The 26,537-nt window shown below is 37.9% G+C and overlaps 1 protein-coding gene across 2 annotated transcripts in view; it reads right to left on the bottom strand.

Annotated features, from left to right (window-relative positions):
* The window catches only part of R3HDM2 (R3H domain containing 2), a 147,527-nt gene that overhangs the window by 111,864 nt on the left and 9,126 nt on the right, over window positions 1-26,537 (bottom strand). For both annotated transcript variants that reach the window (XM_078146006.1, XM_078146007.1), the window contains exon 2: window positions 6,372-6,462. In XM_078146006.1, the coding sequence (XP_078002132.1) occupies window positions 6,372-6,414 (43 nt within the window). In that variant the 5' untranslated portion in view covers window positions 6,415-6,462. The remainder of the gene's footprint in view (window positions 1-6,371; window positions 6,463-26,537) is intronic.

Raw genomic sequence — 26,537 nt, forward strand, 5'->3', positions numbered from 1 at the left:
TAATGGGGGTGGGAAGGTTAGCATTAAGGATGCCAAAAAACAAAATGGGGTGACTGAAACATTTTTTTAAATGTTAAGAAGAGATCAAAAGAAAATTCAGGAAGAAGCAGACCAGAAAAGTTCTGAAAATTTACTTTATATATATTTTATATATATTTAACTTTATATCTATTTATATATATAAATGGTGATTCATGGTTTCATAGATAATACTCTTGTATTTTGCTGTGCGTGGAAATAGTATTTTTTACTGTTTAAAAGCAGCTAGGTGACATAGTGGATAAAGCTGGATAGACCTGGAGTCAGAAAGACCTGAGTTCAAATCTAATCTCGGACACTTACTAGCTCTGCTACCCTGGGAAATCATTTGACTTGTCTGCCTCAGTTTCCTCACCTGTTAAATGGAGATAATAATAGCACCTGCCTCCTGGAGTTGTTGTGAAGACAAAATGAGATAATATTTGTAAAAAGCTTCACAGGCCTTAAAGCACTATAGAAATGCTGGCAATTATTATTCATGTTCAGAATAAAAAAAAATTTAAACAGAGGCAATAAAAAAGGGAAGGTGAGAAAGGAGAATTAAGGAACAGAAAAAAAATCCTTCACTAGATCTTCAGCCTATGCCCACATTCAGTAATCACATGAAAGTAATTTAATAGATACAATGACTCATCAGCACAAACATGGCATATATATTTCCAATGCATAATGAAACTGGGCTCCATACAGAATATTAAATCAGCTTGCACCCTATAAGACAAAGGGAATTCCAGCACTTTGACAAAGTAAGTCTCAGAAATAACAATCTACCCATTCTTCAATTCAGCCTACACAAACCCAGAAAGCAAGCATAGCAAGAGAACACCTCACTTATGCCTACAATCTTAGGCTTTGTAAGTAGGTCAAGTTTTCTTCCAATGATGTTTAGTAGGAATTAAAAGCAAATCCCAAAGAAATGAATTAGGTAGAGCTAAGACAAAGCAACATTCTCCCTCTTTTCATTCATTCACTACTCCCAAGAGAATTTTTTAAATTACCTCCCTCAGTGTTCTTTCACAGGAAGAGTTCTGAAGGGGTTTGTTTTTTTACTTTTTAAAATAAATAAGGCCTTCAGACATATATGCAAAAGAATTTCTTGAACACTGCTTTGAAAAATCCATGAAAAAGGTACATAAGAGGATTGTTTTCTGGCACTATGATATAAATGGTTGATCTGATCCACGGATAGACTTTTCCTCCATCAATCTATTATACATTTACTTTGGAGCTAAGCACAATGCAAAGCCCGTGGGGGGGGGGCACGGCGCAGGGGGGAAGCAAAACAAACCCTAAGGTCAAGGAGTTTACATTCCACTGGGGGAGATGTTCACAAAAATAGGTATACTCAAGAAACCTATAGGAAAAGCCTCCAGCCAGAAGGCTGCCTTTGAGCTAAGTGTTTAGAGAAGCCAGGGATTCGAAGAGGAAGGGCATTCTAGGCATGGGGAGGGACACTGTTGTGGTCACAGAGACAGGAGATGGAGGAACATCAAATAAGACACTGTGACCGGACCAAACAGTACAATAGGGAGAGTAAATGCAAGAAAACCAGAAAAATAGGGGCAAGGCTGCGAAGAGCTTTAAATGTCAATATTCAAACTTGACCCTAAATGTACTAGGGAGCGGCATAGTCAGACCAGCACTTCAGGAAGATCATTTTGGCATCTATGTGGAAGACAGATTAGAGTGAGAAAAGATTTAAGGTAGGAAGATCAATTAGGCTGTTACTGAAGTAGTCCGAGAGAGAGACGATTAAGGTCTGAACAAGGGGCAGTGACTGTTAAGTGAAAAGAAAGGGACTTAATATGTGAAGTAAAACCCAAGGATGATAACCAGAATTGTGAACCTAGGTGACTAGAGGATGGCGGTACCCCCTTGAAGTTAAGAGGAAAGTTCAGAAGAGGTCTGAGGAAAAGCAGAATGAGTTTTGTTTTAGACATGTTAAGTTTGATATGACTATCTGAAATGTCCCCCAGACAGCTGGTGACGGGGAATTAGAGTTCAGAAAAGAGCTTAGAGCTAGATGTTTAGAACTAAAAAATATCAGCATAGAGATAAAAATTGAATTTGTGGAAGCTAATGCAATTACCAAGTAAAAAAGTATAGAAAGAAAGGAGAAGAGGAGCCAGGTCAGAACCTTGAAGGATATCCCACTGTTAGTAGACAGGACATGACGATCCAGAAAAACAAAAAAAAGGACTGAGAAGGAAAAGCAGGAAGATAACAGTCATTAAAAACTAGAGTAAGGGGGAAAAATTTAGAACTCAGAATCTCATAAAAGTGAATGCTGAAAACTAAAAAATTAATAAATAGGAAAACTAGAGGAAAGATAATTCAAGAGATCTGGTCAATAGTGTCAAATGTTTATAGTTCCAGAATAATGAAGATTGAGAAAATTAGATTTGGCAATTAAATGATCCCTAGTAACCTAGTAAGACAGTGATTTTAGTTGAACAATGAGATCTGAAGCCACAATGCAGAGGGTCTTAAAAGAGGAGATGAAAAGAAAAGGAAGGAGTGGAGCCAACATGGTCAGAATAGCAGGAAATACAGCGAGCTCTCCCTGTCTCCCAAAAATCTCCTTCACAAAGATCTTAGAAAGCACACCAAACCAAATCCTGATGGAGAAATACAAGAAAAAGCCACAAGTCATTTTCCAGCCCAAAACAGCATAGGCACACAGGGAGTTCTCTGGACAGCAGGGACAGGATCTGGCCAAGAGTACTAAGCAAAAGCACTCCAGTGCACTGGGAAAGGCTGTACATTATGGCAAGACTAGGTGCCAGACCCACAGGGGGCATCTCCAGACACAAACTGGGGAACCACAACAAAAAATGGTGCTATCTGGCAGCTCTGTTGCCATTACCCAGATCCAAGTCACAGATCTGGGATGAACCTTTAACAAGCAGAGAGTGAGGAGCTGGGCACAGACTACTGAGAAGAAGCAAGTTCAGAAGCAAGCAACAATGGTGTAGCCCAGACACCAAGAGCAGAGCAGGGTCCCATTTGTACCTCCCAGCCCAGACTGAAGCCTGCAGAGGAATAATCAGTACGGAAATCACAGGCCTAAGGGAAACATGTGGTTTTGTCACTTTGAACCAGCACAACTTCCCACCTGGCTAATAAGGGTGGACAGTTCAGCCCACTCTACTATTGCTCAGACCTAAACCCAGGTCAGGAACTTGAAGAGTTGGGGGTGTAGGAGGTAGAGAGAGAGAGAGATCATTCAGACTCTGTCCAGGATCAGATTACTTTAGGAACACCAAAAGCTTACACAGATCTGCAGACTAATCTGTCCCTAAGATTCTGGAATAATACAACACTCCACACCCCAAGGAAACAGCAAAAGGACTAGTCCAGACCTTTCTACCAGAAAGGTAGCTCTAGCATCAAGTCCAAAGTCAATAAGTAGGATGGAAAGATGAGAAAACCAAAAAAGGAATCCCACCATAAAAAACAATTATGATGACAGAAATGCTTATAACACAAATTCAGGGGAAGAGAATAACTTCAAAACATCTACATATAAAGCCTCAAAAAAAAATCTTGGGCACAAATACAACTAAAAGTCCTAGAAGCGATGAAGCAAGAATTTAAAAATTGTTTTTATTTTTTTAAATAAATGGGAGTGCTTGAAGAAAATCATAGAAAAGAAATGACAGCTATGGAAGAAAGAACTGAAAAAGGAATTAACAGCTTGGCATTAATAGGTACAAAATCTTGCCCGAACAACAAACTCTCTGAAAATGCAAATAGACCAAATAACAGCCAATGACTCAAGGAGAAAAAAATTAACAATCACTGGACCACCTGAAGGCCAGGACCAAAAAAAAAAAAAAGAGCCTAGATAGTCTATTTCAAGAAAATCTCAAAAGAAAACTACCTATATCTCTTAGAATCAGAGGGCAAAATGGAAATAGAAAGAATCTACTAGTACTCTCCTAAACAAAGCCCTCAAATGAAAACTCCAACAAACATTACAGCCTAAATCCAGAGCTTCCAGGTCAAAGAAAAAAGACTGCAAGCAGCCAGAAAGAATTCAAATACTGAGGAGCCACAACACATAATTTAGCAGTCACCACTATAAAAGAGCAGAGAGAGCTTGGAATTGGGTATGACAGAAAACATAGTTTATAGGCTTACAGCCAAGAATGATTTACTCAGCAAAATTGATTATAATACTAACAGGAGAAAGTGGACCTTCCAAGAAGACCAGAGATGTGTAGAAACATTGAAGTTTAAACACATAAGGAGAAATATACGCAGATAAATACAAATGAACAACCATAAGGAACTAAACAAGAATAAACAGATTACATTCAAATATGGAGAGATGATACATGTGTCCTCTCTGAAAACTATCAACATCAAAGGTTAGAGATAGAGTCAAATTACACAAGGCCTGGAAGAGTTTTGCGGGCAGCTAGGTGGCACAGTGGATAAAGTTCCAGTCCTATAGTCAGGGAGATCTGAGTTCAAATAATCTGGAATCAGACACTCAGTAGCTGTGTGACCCTGGGCAAGTCATTTAATCCTGTTTGCTTCAGTTTCCTCAACTGTAAAATGGGCTGGAGAAGGAAATGGCAAACCACTCCAGTAGTATCTTTGCTAAGAACTCCAAAAGGGGTCACAAACCATTGGACGCGACTGAAAAACAACTGAACAATAAAGCAAAGGGAGAGGTTCTGTTATGTCTTTGTGCTCTTAAGGGAAGAATGGAAAGAAAGGAAAAACAATATACTGGGGATAGGAGGAAGGGCAAGGAAATGTTAGGGGAAATTATTCCACATGATCAGGGACGCTCAATTATACATCTACACAAACAAGCAAGAGGGAGCGAGGGCAGCACTATTTGACACTTGAACCTTCTTTTCATATGAACTGGTCAAAAGAGGGAAGAAATACACATACATACCACAAAGTTGGGTACAGAAATACACTTCACTCAATGAGGAAATAGGAAGAAAAAGGGAGAAAGAAAGGGGGAATTCAAGGGAGGGTAGATTAATGGAAGGCTTACCAATCAATAAATATTTATTAAGTACTTACTATATGCAAGATACTTTACTAAGTTCTGGATATATAAAAAGAGGCAAAAAACAGTCCCCCAGACCTCAAACTATATTACAAAGTAGGAGTCATCAAAACTATCCGGTATTGATTAAAAAACTGAGAGATAGGTCAATGGGAACAGACTAGACATGGGAGATTCTGAAACAAAAGAACTCAATAACTCAGTGTTTGATAAAGTAGAAAACATAAGTTACCTGGAGAAAAACTCCGTATTTGATAAAAACTGCTGGGAAAACTGAAAGCAGTCTGGCAGAAATTAGGCTTAGACCAACATCTTATACCACAATCCATAATACATTCTAAATGGATATGTTACCTAAATATTAACAACTATAGTATAAAAAAAAAGAAGACAAATAGATTATACATCTTTCACAACTAGAGGTAAGAGATGTAATCTTAACCAAACAACAGACAGAGGCAATTACAAAAGATAAAATCAATAACTTTGATAATCTGAAACTGAACAGATTCTGCACAATCAACATCAATGTACAGATTAAGAAGCGAAGTGGTTGAATGAGAAAAAAATTCTTTCTATCAAATTTTCTTGGATAAGGGTTAAGTATCCAAAATATATAAGACTAATAGCCATTCACCAACAAATAGTCAAAGTACACAGTTGTCGAAAGAACTGCAATATATTCACAACCAAATGAAAAAATGCTCCAAATCACTAATCAAGAGAGAAATACAAATCAAAATAAAACTTCACACCCCCCAAATTGGCAAAAATGACAAAAAATGGCAACAGTCAATGTTGCTGGGGTTGTAGAAAGATAGGCACACATTATTAGTGGAGCTGTGAAATGGTCCAAACATTTTGGAAATCAATTTGGAATTATACAAATAAAGTGACTAAAATGTTCATACACTCTAAACCAGAGACCCTATTACTGGGCTTATATTCCAAAGAAGCCATCAATAAGAAAACATCCTCCTATACTTCAAAATACTTATAACAGCTTTTTGTTATAAGTAAGAATTGAAAACAAAGCCCATCAACTGGTGAAATGGCTAAATTGTGGTACACATGTAATGGAATACTACTGCAATGTTAAGAAATAATGTACATGATGATTACAGAGAAGCATGAAAAGATCTATATGAACCGATGCAGAACGAAATAAGCAGAGCCAAGAAAACAACATACACATTAACTACAATGACAAACCAAAAAATCAAAAGTAAATGTAACAAAATCACAAAGATCAAGCATGATTCAAATGAAGAGATATGAGAAAACACGCCCAACCTACCCCTTAGTGCAGATGGGAGGTCCACAGGTGTTATACACTGCATATATTTTCAGACTTTAAGTATCAGTCAGTATGCTGAATTATTTCCTCTCTAAAACAAAACAGAACAAAACAAACCACCATTCGTCATACGGGATGGCACAAGTGGGATGGGAGAAAGTAGGGGGCAGGATGGGATAAATGCGATACTGCGGTGTTACAAGAAACAGAAATCAATTAAATTTTTTTTAACAAAATACTCAAAATACTAAAAAAAGATAGTCTCTACTCTCAAGGAGTTTACAATGCAACAGGAGAGACAACATGCAAACAAATATAGACAAAGCAAGCTGTATACAGGATAAATAGGAAATCATTAAAAGAGGGAAGGCAATAGAATTAAGAGCAGTTGGGGAAGAATTCTAGTAAAAAATAGGATTGTAGTTAGGACTTGAAGAAAGCAAGGGAAAACAGTAAACGGAGATGAGGAGGAAGATATTCCATGCAAGGGGCACAGCCAGACAAAATGCAAAGAAATGGAATGTCTTGTTTGTGGAACAGCCAGGTTAGTGTCCTAAATTGAAGACTAGGTGTCAGAGAACAAGGTAAAAGAAAACTAGAAAGATGGGATGGGGGCTAGAGCATTTTGTATTTGATTCTAAAGGCAACAGAGAGCCACTGGAGTTTACTGAGTGGAGGTGGGATGAGGGAGTGACAAGATCAGACCTGCACTTTAGGAAAATCCCTTCAGCAGCTGAATGGAAGATAGATCTGAGTGGGGAGACTTGAGGCAGGCAGACCCACCAGCAGGTTACTGCATAATCCAGGTGTGAGGTATAAGGGTCTGCACTATAGTGGTGGCAGAGTCAGAAGAGAGAAGAGCTCGTATTCAAAAGATTTTGCAAAGGTGAAATCGATAGGCCTTGGCAACAGATTGTATGGGAAGGGGCAGGGGACAGGTGAGAGATAGTGAGGAGTCCAGGATGACTCTTAGGTTCCAAGTCTGAGGGACTAAGAGGATGGTGAATCGGGAAGGTAGGAGGAGAGGAAAATTTAAGGAAAAAGATAATAAGTCATAAGCAAAATAAACTCTAAGGATGTATTTTAAAATTTTATAGCTCTTTTTGAGGTGTCAAAGAATGGGAATCTGAAGCAGTGCCCATCAACTGGGGAATGTATATAAATGTAATGTAATATTATTGTTCAATAAGAAATGATAAATAACATGTTTCAAAGAATCTGGGAAAACTCATGAATTGATGCAGAATAAAGTGAACAGAAACAGGACAACAAATTTATAGAACGACAACAATATGGTAAAGACAAGTAACTTTAAAATAATTAGGGACTCTGATCAGTGTAATGTCCAACTACTCTTAGAGAAAGCTAATGGTGAAACACTCTACCTAACTCTTGATAAAGAGCTGAAGGACTTGGAGTGTAGAATTAGACATGTTTTTGGACATGATCCACGCTGAAATTTGTTTTATTTGACCATGTTCTAAAGCAAGTTTTCTTTTCTTTTCTTTTCATGGGGGACAAGAAGCAGAAAAGAGAGAAGGCAGATTCTTACTAATTGAAAAAATAAAATATAATTTAAAGAAGACATCTAGCACAGCTTTTTCCAAGAACTTTAACCATGAAGGAAAAGAGAAAAATAGAAAGTTATTACTGCTGGTAAGAACTAGTGAAGGCTTTTTAAGTTAAGTGAAGGAGACCTGGTCATGCTTGTAGACAGAAGGAAAGGAACCAATAAATACAGAGAGATTGAAGATTAAGGAGATGATGGAGGATATGCTAGTCAGGGAAACCTGCTGGAGAATAAAGCAGGTAATGGGATGAAGGATGTGCTGTAAAGAGGCTGGCCTTGGCAAGGAGAAGAGCCAACTTTTCATCAGAAAATGAAATGAAGGTGATAGTGGAAGTTGATGTCAGAGTGATATGAGATGAGAAGAGGAAAAGAGGGGGCTCCCATCACATGGTCTATAAGTAAGGTCCTCATCTTAGACGGTAGGGGAAGGAGGTGCTACAGTAGGCTTAAAGAAGTAAGTGAAGATTTTGCAACAGCCACGATGGTGAGATAGACTAGAGAACTGATTAAGGAGAATGACTGACTTGCTGTGGTAAGGATCCTACTGAGATCAGCTAACAAATCTGAAGTAAATCCAGTCAGCAGTTTCATTTCTCAACGGTTCCAATGAACAGCATGTGAATAGGAGCCAAGGATGTAAATGGTGCAAAAAATAAAGGTTGGGATTTGGCAATGTGTGATCTTCAACAGGAAAAGAGAACAAAGGAGCTGAAAGTGGAGGACAGTATACAGGTCAAATGGTTTGCTCATGGGTAGAGACTTCAAGGAAAAGAGTAACCAGAGCAGGGGTGACAGCCGGAGAAAATATTAAGAGATGGAGGGTTTGAGGTCTCAACGAGGACTAAGAGCCAATCAATCAATCAAGAAGTATCAAGCATCAACTCCGCGCTAGCACTGTGATTGTGATAAGCACTGGGGATACAAAGTATAGTGGAATAAAAGAAAGGCAGCTAGAGGGGCAGCTAGGCAGTACAGTGGACAGAGCACTGGCCCTGGTGTTCAGAAGACCTGAGTTGAAATCCATCCTCAGATGCGTAACACTCACTAGCTGTGTGACCCTAGGCAAGTCACTTACCCCCAAATGCCTCACCAAAAAAAAAAGAAAGGCAGCTAGATAGTAAAGTATGTTGGACTTGGAGTCAGGAAGACCTGAGTTCAAACACTGCCACACACAATGTATGTCAAAGACATACACTATAATGCCCACATAAAGAAATCTGTTTTAGAACCACTGTCATCAAATTGTCCACTGACATCCTAAACAATATTCTTCAAGATTAAGCTCAAGTCCCAGCTCAATAAAGCCTTTCCACATTACCCGCTCCTTTTTTTCTGCCTCCTTTTGCAAGTATTCTCTATAAAACACAATTAGTATCTATTCTCCAAATACCAACTCAGCATCTTATTATATCAGCCCTACTTGTGCTTTATTGTTTATAGAATCAAATAAAACTCTTCTATTTGGCATTTAAAGGCCTTTACGATCTGGATCTAGTCCACCTTCCTTTGTCCCTCCCCATCACATGCAATGTTCCGGTGAAATGGACAATTAGCTGTTCCTGTATATGACCTTTATTTTGTTATGTATCTGTGTACATATTTCATCCCAATGTAACTTCCCTCAAAGCATGGACTTTCATTTTCAGTTTTACATCCCCAATTCCTAACACAGAACCTGGCACTAGCACACAGTTGATACATGAAAAATGCTTGCTTGATGAAGCACATACTATATTCTTCTCTAATTATTTATTTAAATAACTGCATCCTTAACTAGATTAAAAGACTCTTATGATCTGGGGCTATTAGATCTCTTTGTACTCACAAATTTAATATAATATTCTAAGAGTTCAATATTTGTTGACTGAAACATGGAGCTCAAGCTTCATATAGTACCAATCACCTTATATAACTCCAAGTTTAGTTCTAAAGAAACCCAGAACTTAAAAAACCAAGGGATATTCTCCCTTGTTGCCCCAAGGGGCTATTTTATGCAAAAGTATCTCTTAGGGGGCAGCTAGGTGGCCCTGTGGATAGAGCACTGGCCCTACAGTCAGGAGAACCTTGAGTTCAAATCCAGTCTTAGAAAAGACATTTGACACTTACTAGCTGTGTGACCCTGGGCAAGTCACTTAACCCCAACTGCCTTACCAAAAGAAAAGAAAAAAAAAAGTACCTCTTGATGAAATGTCTTGCCTTAGTAAATTAATTTAATGTCAAGTACCTATTTTTCAATAAGAATCCAACTTGAATTATCAAAATAAGACCATGGCAAATTTTTAAATCGCAATAAACTGGAAGTACTTATTAAGCAGTGATCATGTACCAAACAACATATTAAACTAGAGATACCAAAAAAAAAAAAGATTTCTGCCCTCAAAGAATTTACCTTCTGTAGGGGGAGATAATATGTATACATTTAAGTATATACAAAATAATTACATACAAAAAAAACCACAAGGCAATTTTGAAGGGAAGACACTAGCAGCTAGAGAATCAAGAAAATGTATGAGGCAGCATTTGAGTTGCCCTTTGAAAAACACGAGGGATTCTAAAAAAAAAAAAAACAACTAGTAATTCTAAGAGATGGAAGTGAAAAGGGGGTACATTTCAGGTATGAGGGAAAGACAGCCCATGCAAAGGAATGGAGATAAGAGATGGAACAGTCTGCATATAAGAGCAAGATAGTCAATTTGGCTGAAACAGAGAATATGAAGAGAAGCAATATACAGTAAAGCCAAAGCTAGATTGTAAAGGGCTTTAAATGTCAAACATCCCAATTCAATCACAAGCTCTTATTTCTTCCAGTTTCTAAACAGATAATATATTTTAATTATTTTACTGAAATTTACTGACAGATTTTTATAACACCTTCATCTCAAAATATATCCTTTGTCCCTTTCCTTTGTTAACAAAGATTAAAAATGAAAAAATAAAGCAGTTCAGCAAAACCAACTAATCATTAATCATTCCTGACAGTGTAAGTTATCCAAAAACACCAAATTCAGAGACAGAATTAGCTAAATTTTATGAATCTATATATTCAAAGTATATTATTAATCGAATAATCACCAAAAGTATAATATAAAAGCACCAATTTGCTTTATAAAAGCCTCAAAGCAGGGCAGCTAGGTGGCTGAGCGGATAGAGCTCTGGCCTTGGAGTCAGGAGGACCTGAGTTCAAATTCGACTTCAGACACTTGACACCTACCAGCTGAGTGACCCTGGGCAAGTCACTTAACCCCAACTGCCTCACCAAAAGGAAAAAAAAAAAGACTCAAAGGTCAAGAAACAAATACCTAATAGTCAATCTCCACAGGGAAGAGGAGGAAGGAGACTAGCAAGAATAGTAGAGAGCTCATACTCAATTTATATCCTATTCAATCTTAAACTTTTTATCTTGTGACTCTGGGCAAATCACTTAATTTCTTAATGCCCCACACAGGTAAAATTATAAAATGTATTAGTAGAAGGTGTCACCACAGGTATCTAGGAGTTCCTCATCACCACAGATCCAGTCCCTATCTCTATAAAGAGAGGCAACATGATGATTACAATTAGAGGACACTTCTTTTCAGGCGGCACACAGTACTTTCTTTGCCAAGCCCCAGAAGCCTCTTCATCCAGGAAGTTACTCCAGTCCTAGAATTCAAGCAACAGAATTCAAATACTCCACCCATCACATCTTTCCCTCTGACTGGGTGGCTCCTCCCCAAACTTCCATTTGAGGAGGGATCCCAGACTACACTTTGGACTTTCTCTGCCACATCAGGTGTGTCCTTTCCCCCACTATCACCGCCCACACCTACACCCCTGATTTTCAGTTTCCATAGAATGTAAGCTCCAACGGGGCAGGGGCTATCTTTCTTTCTGCTTCTACTGGTGTTCCGTGGGCGGGGGGGGGGGTGCTTTAATTAAAAGCTTGTTGGTTGAATGAGTGGGCACCAACCAAGGGAATATGGGGAATATTTGGTAAATAACTGCATTATCACATTAAAATATTCCCAAACTAGTAGTCAATAAAAAAAGGCTAATACATACAAAATAAAGTTTGAAAAATCAATGTACTTATTTCTTACGTGCATATGCACAATAAACTCTAGAATTCATTTTCTTTCATACTGAAACTTTACCTGAAGCCACAAAAGAGGTGACAGACTCAAGAAGGCTAAGCGTACAGTTGGCCTTGGAATCAGGGAGGCCCAAGACAAACCCTAGCTTTAGCCCATTCAGCTACTGTCAGCCCTGGGAGAGCTATTTAAAAAATTCAGCACTCTGAGCAAAGGTTGCAGGTCCATAGAATGCAAAGCAGCCCCAAAAATTGTCCAGGGAAGTCACTGTCTCCTCCGCCCCGCCCTCCCTCTCACCCCTATTGGAGGATATCACAGGTCTGGTCCAAAAATCTTAGCTCATGAGTGAAATGAGCAGAACCAGGAGAATGTTGTACACAGTAACAGCCACGTTGTGTGACGGCTTAGACTTAACCCTTCCCAGCAATACAAGGATCTAAGACATCTCCAAATGCCTCATGATGGAAAATGCTATCCATACCCAAAGAAAGAACCATGCAGTTTGAATGCAGATCGAAGAACACTATTTGCTGTTTTTTTTATTCTATTGTCTTTTGTTTCCTCTTTCTGGTTATTCCTCCTATTGGTTCTAATTCTACCTTACAACATCACTAATGTGAAAATATGTTTAATAGGAATGTATATGTATAGCCTATACCAGATTGTGCGCCTTCTTGGGGGGGGAGGTAAGGAGGAAGGGGGAGAAAAATTTAAAACTCAAAAGCTTACAGAAGTGATTGTTGATAATTCAAAATAAATTAACTTTAAAAAAATCTTAGCTCAGGATCTACTGATTTCCAGCAAACACCTGTCCCTCTTCTCCTAGAATTTATTTATCAGAAACTCGATCTCAGAAAGTTATTCACAGCTTAGTCCACAATGGGTATTTGATTAATTTGGTTTTTTTTTCTTAGTGCCCCAAATTTCTTACCAGAGCAGCATCAAGTCTCTTTCCAATTTACAAATCAAGTTACAAATTCATAATTACATTAAAATTGTAATTTTACTCACTTTCAGTTTATGTTCAACTAAAACGAACTCTTCCCAGGTAGTTAATTTGCCAACCAAATTTGCCCTTTACTTAACAATTCAATTATTTTTTATATTAAGTTTCAACAATGAATAATGCTCTGGTCTTGTCAAGCACTACTCAACTGAACCTCAGAGTAATTTAACTAAACTATGTTCAGGACCTGATGTAACTAAATTTGACCCTCAAAAGAATTCTGCCTAAAACTGCATACAACTTCATGAACATGCCAAACAATTACACAGGAATGAAAATCACCCACAAACCAGCCAGGTGTAATACTCACACAATTTCTTTGCCACCTTTCCAAGCTAAAGCACAAGAACTCCACTCAACAAGTAAGGTTTCAGGAGAAGGTATTACAAAAAGGCTAGCTGGCATCCTCTAGCAATTCAACAGAGAAAGGTCATCTTTTCATTATCATAATCCTAACCTGGTCCCTGACAGTTTGCAGGGACAGATTTATGAAACAGTATAGTCCTGACTTTTCTCTGGACCCTGCACCTCAATAAAGTAATTTAGGTGACATGCAAACACTAATTTAAGGCTACCACCTTTCTTTTCCACTGCTCTGGAGTAATGGGTATTATCAGACTTGCCTATTAAAAAGTCTCTAGAGATCTCAATTCTGCTGGAGCTTTACTTGGGTCTAAATTTAGCCAAATAATGGAAATAGTTGGAAAGCATTCCATTCATTTTAATAGCTGTACTTTATGTTGCTAGGCAGTTAATTTTTTAAGTGATTATAGAACTGCCATAGACAAAAAAAAATTATATAATCAATTGATAGGTTGATAACATCCATGACTCCTGGACATGACCAGTTTTCATTCACAAAAAAACAGTATTTAACATTTTTTTCACAGGAAAAAACAGGCAATCTTTTAAACATGTAGGCACTTCTAGCTTAATAAGCATAGCATCGCCTTCCTTATCAGATTATTTACATGTTCACATTTAAAGAATACACAGAGAGGTTTACCAGATTTCTCCTTAAATGCTAAGTATTACTGTAGGAGAGGACAGCACATTCTACCTCATATGGAACACATTGTCCACCTATTAAGTTATGTCTAACTTTGATGTCCCAGAACACAATCTGAGTATTTAAAACATCAGATCTTATGAGTCCAGAGAGGATGGAGCTGCAAAGTGTTTGTAATATTAACCCACAGTTTGGTATTATACAGGAGGAAGCAATAAAAAACATCTCAAAGAAAAAGAACAAGAAAGCAAAATGGCTGCCTGATGAGGCTTTATAAATAGCCAGCAAAAGATAAAGGAGAAAGGGAAAGACATACCCAACTGAATGTGGTATTCCAGAATAGCAGGGAGAGATAAGGTTTTCTTAAACAAGCAATGCAAAGAAATATAAGAAAACAACAGAAAAGGAAAGACAAGAGATTTCTTCAAGAAGATTAGAGATATCAAGGGAAGTTTCATGAAAAAAAGGGCATGACAAAAGGCAAAAATGGTAAGAACTTAATAGAAATAGAAGAGATTAAGAAGAGGTGGCAAGAATATAAAGAAGTATACAAGAAATATCTTAAACATCACCGAGATAACCGATAATCACAGCAGTTTGGTTACTGATCTAGATCCAGGGTCTGACATCCTTGAGAATAAAGTAGGCATTAGGAAATATTGCAAACGATAAGGCTAGTGGAGGTGATGGAATCCCAGAAAAGCTATTTAAAATCCTAAAAGATGATGCTGTTAAAGTGCCAGCAAATTTGGAAAATTCAACAGTGGCCACTAGATTGGAAAAGATCATTTTACATACCAGTCCTAAAGGAGGACAATGTCAAAGAATGTTCAAATTACTGAACAAATGAACTCATTTCACATGCCAGCAAGACTATGCCTAAGATTCTGCAAGTTAGGCTTCAGCAATATGTTAACCAAGAACAACCAGAAGTGCAGGCTGGTTTTCAAAGAGGCAGAAAAAAGAGACCAAATTGCCAGCATTTGCTGGATTATGGAAAAAGCAAGGGAGTTCCAGAAATAAAATCTACTTTTGTGTCACTGACTACACTAAAGCCTTTGTGTGGATCACAACAAAATGTGGCAAGTCCTCAAAGAGATGGGAGTACCAGATTATTTTACTTGTCTCCTTAAGAACTTGTATGCAGGTCAAGAAGCAACAGTTAGAACCAAATGTGGAAACAACTGACTGGTGTAAGATTGGGAAAGGAGTACAACAAGGCTGTGTATTGTTACCTTTTTTATTTAACTTATATGCAGAGTAAATGATGTGAAATGCCAGGCTGGACAAATCAAAAGCCCAAATTAAGATTGCCAGGAGAAACATCAACAATCTCAGATATGCAGACCATACACCAATGATGGCTAAAAGTGAAGAAGAATTAAGAAGCCTCTTGATGAGGGTGAAAAAGGAGTGCAAAAGCTGGCTTGAAGCTTAACATTGAAAAAATCTAAGATCATACTAACTAATCCCATCACTTCCTGGCAAATAGATAGAGGAGAAATGGGAACGGTGTCAGATTTGGGGGCTCAAAGATCACTGCATATGATGACTACAGCCATGAAATTAAAAATCACTTGTTCCTTGGAAGCAAAGTTATCGTAAATCTGGACAACATACTAAAAAGCAGAGACATCACCTTGCCAACAAAGGTCCATGTAGTCGAAGCTATGGGTTTCTAGTAGTATGAACAGCTGTGAGAGTTGGACTATAAGGAAAGCTGAGTACTACAAAATCGAAACTTTCAAACTGTGGTGCTGGAGAAAACTTTTGAGAGTCCCTTACACAGCAAGGAGATCAAAACAGGCAATACTTTAAAGAAATTAATTCACACTACTCATTGGAAAGACAAATACTGAAGCTGAAGCTTAAATATTTTGGCCACATAATGAGAAGACAGGACTCACTGGAAAAGATCCTGCTGCTGGAAAAGACAAAAGGCAAAAAGGTGAAAGGGACAAAAGAGGATGAGATGAATAGACAGTATCATGGAAGCAACAAATAACGCACTTGGACAGAATTTAGGAGATAGTGAACAACAGAAAGGACTGGTGTCCATTGGGTCATGAAGAGTCAAACATGACTGATGAATGAACAACACTCTAGATAACACAATATACTAATATTTATCAGTCTCCTATAGACTAGTGTTATGTAGTTACTGACAAACACGAGTGAATACATGTTATTGCAGACTGAAGGGACATTTTTGCGAACATTGGTTCTTGTTAGATATATTTAAGGGAGATTTCAATTTCAGATAGCATGAAGCTACAAAGGTGATGTGATAAAAGAGGGTACATGCTACAATAACAAAAGAGTCCTGAGTCACCAAGGGGTGAATTAGGGAGGTCAGTGGAGCACCTCCAAACAGGATATTCAAACCTCTTTACTCACCCAAACTGTCTCCAAGCTATTTTGAAGATGTGCTACTTTCAGATCCTAGCAAGTTTATAGGTCGTTAATGGCAAGGATAACAAATACAATGACTTCCTCCCCCAGGAGACAGGCTACCTAAATATCTTGTTTTCTATCCACAATTTGCATAAAACTGAGAGTTTTTTAAAAAAATGGAGCAGGGGGAAGGACACCCTGAACCCCAGAGCAATTTGGTGATTATTCAGCAAATGGCCATTACCTGTAAAAATGAAATTCGGAAAATGTACTAATTACCATAAATAAGAGTGAGGTCTCTCACAGATGACACCAGCCCTGAACCAGGAAGGGATAACTCTGCTCTCCTCCCCCAATAAAAAAGAAAAAACTATACACAGTTGGTTATATCAACAACTCCCTGGGAATTGGGGGATTAAAAAAACTAAAAACACTTCAGAGTCCATCTGGGGGAGTAGAACTAGAGAAGTTTCTGTTCATCTTAAATTAAGGATTTCTGGACTCTCTGGAAAAATATAATTCCAGTTGTGGGATTCCCAGTTGAGAGTTTCAGTTGAGCCTTAAATGAGAAGTGGTAGAGAGTTACAGCTGCCTCCAGGAACAATCCTATCTGAGAGAAGCAGCAGCCTAGGAAAGAAGTCCTGCCGACCAATCTACCCAACTGGGATTCTAGGCTCAGTGAAGAGCTAATCCAGCTCAGTAGAAGAGTGACCCAGCCTAGAAAGTCATCTGTCTAGCTGAGATGTCATTCCCAGGGGTGAATTTTGTGAGATCAGCTTGAGAGAGAGAAAAGACATGGAAGCATTACCACTAAGTTCAGAAATAGTTCCAAAGGTATGAGTTACCTAGGTCATGCATTCCTAATCATCGTTATACTTTGTGCTTACTTTCCCCATGGTATGCATAGATGGGAGACTGTGACTCTGATTTATGGGAGAAATATTTTGTAATTATTGTTCTTGTGTTAGAGTTTGCGTAAATGCCTTTAAGACAATTCTTACCCTGGAGTCTATAAATGTGTTTTTCAAAATATTTTGATAACTGTATTTCAATTATCCTGAGAAGGGATCCACAGGTTCACCAGACTGACAAAGGAGTCCAAGACACAAAAAAGGTTAAGAACTCCTACTTTAAGAATTAACTGAGGCTGGAACAAAATAGATACCCATCAACTGGAGAACGGTTAAACAAACAGAGGTATACAAATGTAATGAAATACCACTAAGCTGAAGGAAATCATAATGTGATGAATGAATACAGAGAAACACAAAAACACTTGCATGAACTAATAGAGTGAAGTAAGCAAAGGCAATAAACAACACACACTATGAAGGCAACAATGTAAATGGAAAGAACCACTATCATAAAACAATGGAAATTGAAAGATTGAAAAATTACTAAGAATAAGCCTGGCCCCTAAGAAAAACATAAGAAGATACCTCCCTCTCCTCCTTAGCAGAGATATAAGGTCTATATGGGTGCAACACTGAATATATTTTCAGGTTTTGGTTTTTTTTTTTCCCCAATCTATTGGTTGGTTTTGCTGATTGGTTTTTTTTTCTTCTTCCTCTCTTTCTTTTAAAAAATAATTTCTTTTGTTATCTGGGATGGCTCTGTAGGATGGGACTGAGAAGAGATCCAAGTGAGAAATTTTTGTGATGTAAAAACAAAGACTATCAATAAAAATTTTTTCATTTAAAAAAATAAGAATTGTCTACCAGCTGAATGTTAATGGGAAGCACACTGCACACTGGCAGGGGCCCAGGAGCTATACTGTTGGGAAAATAGCCACCCACGAGAGTTATTCTTACAATCTGAGTTAGCAGGCACCCCTAGAATCTCTAAAACCACCCCAACCTGCTAGTGTAAGTGGGGGGAAGGATAGGGAAAATCAGCACAAAGTCCCTCCCTGCTTAACACAGGACCTACCATGGCAAGCCACCATAGCTTATAACACAGTAAAGAAGTTGTTCCTTCTTTCTCTTTTCCCAGTTATTCTACTGCACAAATAATATAGCAGTCAAACTAAACAGGGTAAAATAGGATGATGACTCAAATGAAGGAAGAAACCAAATGGGTATTTACCACATGTTTTAATCTGGAATGGCAGCCACCAAGACAACACAAGAAAGGCAACATGAACCCACATAGAGCCAACTCTTGCCCATAGACTGTAAATCATGCTTTCAGCTTTTTTGTGACATCACTTCCTTCTGCTGAAAGGTTAGAAAAACTGAATTTTTTTTAGACTAGATCTATGATTTCAATGGTATATCAGTGGTCTCAAACTCAAATACAAATGAATTCTTGCAGACTGCATACTGACTTAGAAAACAATTAACATTATCTATACTGTACTACATTTTATTTATTTTCTTCAACATTTCCCAATTACATTTTAAGCTGGTTGGGGTGGCACTTGAGTTTGACACATCTGGTATAGTTAATCCCCAGTAAATTAATTATCTCTACCAACAGAGACCTTGCAGCAAACACTATGTAATATATAGTTTTAGAGAGTGCCCAGGGGCACTGAGAGGTCAAGTGGATTACACTGGATCAAATCTGGGACTTAAAACCAGATCTTTCAGAATCCCAGGCCAGTTCTTTGTTCTCTACTCCACACTGCTCTAACCACATTCCTCAACACAGACATGTTAAACAAAAATATGTTCCAAAGCCAAATAAAAATTATTTTTGGATTATTTTCCCTACTCCTCCATCAGCATATTTAACTAATAAATCGACTATATTCTCTAACAGTGGTCTACCAAGTAGGGGCCATGGCACCCTGGGGAGATGTGCCTTTACTCCAAAAGACTAGTGAGTGATCAATCAACTGAAGAGTGGTAAGATACAATTAGGGGCTTGTCTACAACTCAATTACTCTTCTCTTATTCTCACAACACTCTCCTACTCTCCATTTCCCCTCTGTTGTCCAACTTCTCAACCTCCCCCTTCTGGACCTGGTACTGGCCTCTCAGGGTAGTTATAACCTAACTGCAACTCTGTACTCACATCAGCAACTGGGCAGGTACAAATGGGAAAATTCTTTCCCCCTCCAACCCTGAAGATCAACTCACACAACAAGTATCCCTCAGAAAATGGGCTCTTTGCTGGGGGACAAGGAACAATGAATAAGATCACCTCATGGTTATCCCTCAAGCCCAGAATGCTTTCCCTCCTTGTCTCCACCTCCTGGCTTCTGTGTTTCCTTCAAGACTCAGCTAAAATCCAACCTTCTGCAAGAAGTCTGTTGATTATTGCCAATTTATCCTGTATGTAGCTTCCTTGTAAAAGTTGTTTGCATGCTGTCTCATTTATCAGATTTAAGCTTCTTGAGGGCAGAGAGCATTTTAGCCTTTCTTTGTATTCCCAAGTACACTAGCACATAGTAGGTGCTTAATAAATGCTTGCCTACTTAAGAGCTCTCTTCCCTTCTTTTTTGTTTTGGGTTGTGTTGCACAGAAGGAAAAGGCATGGATGAGTCATGATATTCACTACACATCTCATTGCTATCATCTTTCCTTTCAAATCCAACACTCTTTAAAACTTCCCTGTTACTGTCCAGGGCAACATCATCCTTGTAGTCATCCAGGCGAGTGACTTCAGTGTCATCTTCAATTCCTCACTCCCCCTCACCTCACTATATATATGATCAGCTGCCAAATCTTGCTTCTATCTCCACAACATCTCTCTAGATCCTTTCCTCTACAATCACAGTCACCACCCTAGTTCACATCCTTATTACCTTTCACCTGAACTATTTCAATAGTTCTCTAATTGATCTACCTGCCTCAAGCCTCTCCCCACACGAATGCATCCTTCACTCAGCTGCCACGGTAATCTTTCTAAAATTAGCAAGTCTAATTACATCACTTCCCTAGTTAAAATCTTATGGCTTTCCATTGATTATAGTATCAAATATTATTTCGCCTTTATCAGAAGGCAGTGAAATGCAGAGTAAAAAGCACTTACTTGAGTCAGAAGAATGAGATTCAAATCCCACTTCTGACTTTAAATATATAACCTTGAATAAGTCAATTCCATTCCCTGGGTCTCAGTTTCCACATCTGTAGGGCTGAACTAGATGGCCTGAGGTTCTTTCTAGCTATCCATCGCTACCACAGCTCAGAGAGTAGAAGCAACAAATTATTACTATGATGAAAACATAATTCTCTGAAAGCAGAGAATATGGCCCCAACGCCTCCGGTGAGCACTGCAGACTCTCTCAATGGAGATGTTCTGACATTCACAATGTTTACTCTGTAAGTAAAATGGTTTGATTTTCTGGAGTTACACCTCCTCCTGCCTCCCTCTGCCTCCCTGGAGGAGATGAGGATTTCAATAACAAAAGATTTTAGAGTCAGGTGGCACCTAGAATCCTAGGAGTGTCCTTTTTATATAGCTATGAAACATATTTACACAACATTTCGTAATTAATTTATTCAGCCTAGATGTAAAAGGGAAAGGGGCAAGTATGGCCAAGCTGCTGACCAACTTTGGTGGATGTATCTTCTAGGCCCTAAAGCATAGAATCCATTGATGAAATGACTGCTCTACCAAATCAACCATAGGCATAAGTTCTGATTTTTCCATCTTCCTAAAGCCAAAGCACTTTTCTGAAAGTTCAGGTCTGACCATGTCACTTCTCCTATTCAGCAAACTCCAGTGGTAACTGATGAGCCTCAAATCTGTCTGTGAATTAAGGGAATGTCTACAGACAAGCATGTGAAGATTTCCCCTAATGGAATAGGTGGATGAGAACAATTTGTTCCAACAGCCATGAAAGAGGCTGAAGCAGGTGCTGTAGAATGCTTAGAGCTTGGTCCGATATCTAAAATGCCAAAGTCCTCCACTGCATCCTGGGCTGTAGACAAATGTCCTGCCTTCTGTCTTGCCACTGGACTTCTATGACTCAGGAAAAGATAGTGAGGCTGCATTAAGAAAGGTCCCATATATATATCAAAATATCTATAACATCAGTTTTTGTTGTAGCAAACAACCTTTAGCCATCAACTGCATAATGGCTAAACAAATTATGAGATGCAAACATTACTACTATGTTATAAGATACAGCAAATATGAGAAATTCAGAGAAAAATGACAAGCAGTGAGTCCTACCTCTGACTCATACTAGCTGTGTGATCCAAGGATCTCAGTGCCCCCAGATTACAGTGTAAGACTATATATTGCAAAGAAGGGGCTTATCTGTATTGGTAGAGGAAGCTGCTCACCTGGGGGTCCCTACATCAAAGAAAGTATAAAAAGAAAAAAAAGGGAAGGCTTTTCTGAACTGATACAAAGGGAAGTAAAAAGAATAATATATAATATAAAACTAAATATTATGTAATTAAAATGACCAAGCCCAACCACAGAAAAGAGACATATGGCCACAAAGGTACTTCCTTTCACTAAAGGGGGGGGGAACTGTAGGTATAGAATCCTGTATATGTTATTATACATGGTAGATACATTGATTGGTTTTACTGAACTGGTTCTGTTTGTTTGTTTTGAGAGGGAGCTGTTTCATTTTGTTTTTAATCTCTGTCATGAAGAAAGGCTCTCAGGCCAGGGGAAGAAGAACATATATTCAGAAATGAATGTAATGTGAAAAGCAGAAGGCATCGATAATACCTTTTTTTTTAAAAAAATCATATACATTATAATGGAATACTATTGTGCTATAAGAAATGACAAGCAGGTGGATTTCAGAAAAAACTGGAATGACTTATATGAACTGATACAAAGTGAAGAGAACAGAACCAGGAAAACACTGTACAGAGTAACAGCGACATCGTGCAATGATCAACTGTGATTGACTTAGCTCTTCTTAGCAATACACTGATCCAAGGCAATTCCAAAAGAATGAAGATGGAAAATGCTATCCACATCCTGAGAAAGAACTGATGGAGTCTGAATGTAGATTGAAGCATACTATTTTCACTTTATTTTTTTCATAGTTTTTTCCTTTTGTTCTGTTTCTTCTTTCACAACATGACTAATACAGAAATGTTTTACATGACTGCACATATATAACCTATATCAAATTGCCCACTGTCTTATGAAGGAGGGAGGGAAAAAATTTGGAACTCAAAATTTTATTTTAAAAAATGAATGTTAAAAATTGTCTTTACATGCAATTGGAAAGAATAAAATACTATTTAAAAGCAAAAAAATCACATACATTAAATCCAAGGCCACTTCTCAGGTTACTATGCTGGGTGTTATCAATTTTTTTCATAAACTGACTTTCCTAGTGCTAGGAAAAGCTGATATTTTTACAGTGGTAAAGTTTTCAAAGTGCTTTATATATATTAGGATCACAGATTTAGAGCCTGAAAGTACCTCAGAGGCTATTCAACCTCATTATTTTACCGATGAGGTAAAGTAGCTTGCCTATGGTTAAACAGATTGTATATGTCAGGGCTAGGATCTGAACAACAGGCCCTCTGACTCTAAATCCAGTGTTCTTTCTATCATACCACATATAACATATCTGATATTCACAATTAACTTCCTTATGATACAGGTACAATTATTATTATATCCATTTTATAGGAGAGGAAAAAGAGGCTCAGAGGTTAAATCACACAGCCAATAGTATTGACCTGATACCATGTCAAAGATGGAGTTCCAATTTAAATCTCTCCTGACTCCAAGCCCAGCACCCTTCCCACTCTATCAGTCAGTGTCTACTACTAAATAGTTCAGTATCTCTATAGACTGCTCTGCTCCCCTATCCTCACTTGCCCTCCCACACATCCCTCTGGAAGTAATTTTATTAAAATGTGACTTGAGAGATCTTGCTTTTTCTATCGAGCCAAGAAAAATACATGACAAAACTAATAAGATCTTCTAATAGAGACATGTCAATGGGAAAACAATTGGTGACATTTTCTACTGTAATACTGGACCTTAAAATAGCTGAAAGATTAAGAATAAGAGGACAATACCTTGGAAACTAGTAGGAAGATCTACCACAGAGATCAATCCCAGTTGCTGACAGCCTCAACAGTATTATATGAACACAGCTGAGTAGGTAAAAAACTACAGGAGTAAGTACGTAGATTCAATGCCTAACCCCCCAAAAACCAAGAATTTTAATGTGGGCCTCATCTGGCAGACTTATGGCACAAGGGACCAGTAAAATTGTACAGCTGTGGGGCAGCTAGGTGGCACAGTGGATAAAGCACCGGCCCTGGATTCAGGAGGACCTGAGTTCAAATCCGGATTCAGACACGTAATACTTACTAGCTGTGTGACCCTGGGCAAGTCACTTAACCCCACTGCCTAAAAAAAAACAACTGTACAGCTGAACTTTTCTGCCTTCTCTCAAGTAGAAGACTTTGGCTGTAGAATATTGCATATACTGGCAGGCATGGCTTATGTGATTGGTTGGTTTTCACTGAACTGCTTTTTTTAATCTTTCTTTTTTTATCTTTGTTACAAGGCATGTCTTGCCAGATAAGGGAGGGGGGAGATATATTACAAATGAATGTGATATCAATAAAAATAGGAAATTACTTTTAAACCATAGGTATGTCTGTGTGTCCCTCACTATGGAAAGGAAAATATAAAAAAACTGGATGCAAAAAAAAAAGCAATAAAAACATTCATATTCTGGAACATTTTAAGGGTCTATTCTATAACCAATAAAATACAAACTAACCAAATCACTCCAATAGCTAAATCTCCCCAGCCCACCAAAGAAAGAGAGGAAAAAGAAAAAAAGAAAAAGATCTCCATTTTCCAACCTATGGGAACTAAGAGATAGAAAATTGTTACCAAGAGCAACATTCATTCAAAAGGGAGAAAAGAATAGAGGATTGGGATAAAAGCAGAACAGAGAGAAAAAAAGCACTTCCTTCTTTCCATATCTAACATCAATTATGAAGCCGCATTCAGTTATTTAGTAGCACCAAAGAACTTTATTCAAGGAGACTAGTAATCTGAGAATGTGCAATATAGGATGTTCTTCCTGAAGTAGCATCCATAAAACAGATGTAAATACAGTCCAGTGACATGAAAACTGTACTCAACATCTGCAAATATCTGGGGGGGAGAGACAAGGGATTGTACTTTTCTGAATTACTTCTGCTAAAAAATAGTCACAACAAAATATTAAATCCAATCTAAGAATCCATTAGGTGCAACTTCAAATATAATGTGTTCACATTTTAAATCAATAGATGTTTTAAGAAATACTCCTGTATTTAAACCTGCTGCCATACTGTATCTCTCTGACAAGTTCTGCTGAACACTAACCAGGTCCTCACAACACAGATGGGAACAAAAAAGATGGGAGAAATGGTATGACCTCCATCTTACAGATGGAAAAATTCATCTAGAGGAGTTAGATTATCCTATGAACTCAGGCCATAATGAATTCAGCATCAGAAACAAGATTAGTACACTGAGATTTCCCAGTTCTAAGCTTTGAATTTACTCCCTCAACAAGCCTACCTGAAAAGCACAAGGGTTAGTGCACCTAGAAGCAAAGTCTGGCCTCAATTGTCAGATGAGGAGGGAAAGAAAAGAAAGGTAACCATGCACTTACCCAACATCACTATGACTTGAGGCAATTAAACAATTAGCAAAGCCTCTCAGCCTGTTCCCTAAGGAATACTGTCACCATTTCTTCACAGCCAGAAATCTTGACAAGAGCCTGGGGCAAGAGAATCAGGCATCAGGACTAGAACACTCTCAAGGGAAATCAAAGGAATGAAGAGAAAAGAATAAAGCATTTGCGCCATCCTGACTATATCCTGTCTTTTAGTGTTAACTGGATTGTCCATAGAAGGGGAAACACAATCTTAGCTGTATAGCTTTTAAAGGTACAAAATAACATGATATAGGGAAATATGTCTATTATATATTACATATTTCATATTAAAATATGTAAGAGATAGAAGAGATAGGCCCAAAAGTGACTTTTTGTAGTCCAGAAATTAACTGTTACTGGCCTACTGAAAATTATGCCCAAATAAGGAATAACAATGGCTAACATTTATATAACACTTTACAATTTGCAAAGCACTTATAAATATCTCATTTGATCTTCACAATAACCTTGGAAAGTAAGTGATATTATCTCCATTTTACAGATAAGGAAACTAAGGCAGAAAGAGGTTAAGTAATCTGCCCAGGGTCACATAGCCAGTAAGTGTAAAGGGCCATATTTGAACTCCTGACTACAGGCCTGGTGCTACATCCACTGTACCACCTCACTGCCTCTAATCCAAAGTAGCGATTCATGTTGGGTATAACACCAGTACAAGTGCAAAACACAACCAGCAGAACCATTATGTGGAGCAATGTCTTCAAGAAAGTCTTTACTTCTCTTTCCTTCATTCTTTTCTCCTTACAACTAATAGAGGAATTTAACAAGAATGACAGACTCAGAGCACTGTCATCTGGCACTGAAGGAGACCATAATCCTAGCAAATTTTATTTCAGAATGAAATTTTAACTCAGAATGAAGTAAACAGAAGAAAATACGAAAGGAATGGGGATACAAAGGAAGAACCCAAAATAAATGAACTCTGAAAACAAGAGAGATGTCCAAGAGACAAAAATAAAGGTAGATCCTACAGAAAGAACAGCAAACTATGGCATAGTAATCAAAAATTAAAGGAGAGCTGATTTTCCTTTATATGTGGATTAAATGTTGCCACCATGTTGCTCAACTCTAACATGCCTACACCAGATAATACTCACCCATAACTAAACTGTTATCTATGGGTCAAAAAGACAAATACATCTAAGTTACATCTCCTTCCACAGCTTATCTTCATTTGTCAGAAAAGTAGAAAAAACTAACTTTTGGACCAAGAAAAGCTAATCATCTAATGAAATCAATCATACCACCTTAAGAAAGAAAGCAAAAGTAGTCTGCAAATAAAAAGTATGATTGAGACTTATTATTTTTAAATATTTACAATGAAATTATGATGATGGCTATATGTGGGTGAGGAGCTCAGTTAATTTTCTTTCTTTTCAAACAACCTCTCTCCATTCTGTACATTAGAAGAAAACTTTATGGTAAGAGCCCACTTCCAAGCATTCAAACCAGTAGCATTTGAGTGGTGTCTTGACCAAGTAGAATCTTTATAAG

The sequence above is a fragment of the Phascolarctos cinereus genome, unplaced genomic scaffold (genome assembly GCF_003287225.1).
Source record: "Phascolarctos cinereus isolate Bilbo 61053 unplaced genomic scaffold, phaCin_HiC Scaffold_1;HRSCAF=81, whole genome shotgun sequence".
In the NCBI taxonomy this organism is placed as follows: Eukaryota; Metazoa; Chordata; class Mammalia; order Diprotodontia; family Phascolarctidae; genus Phascolarctos; species Phascolarctos cinereus.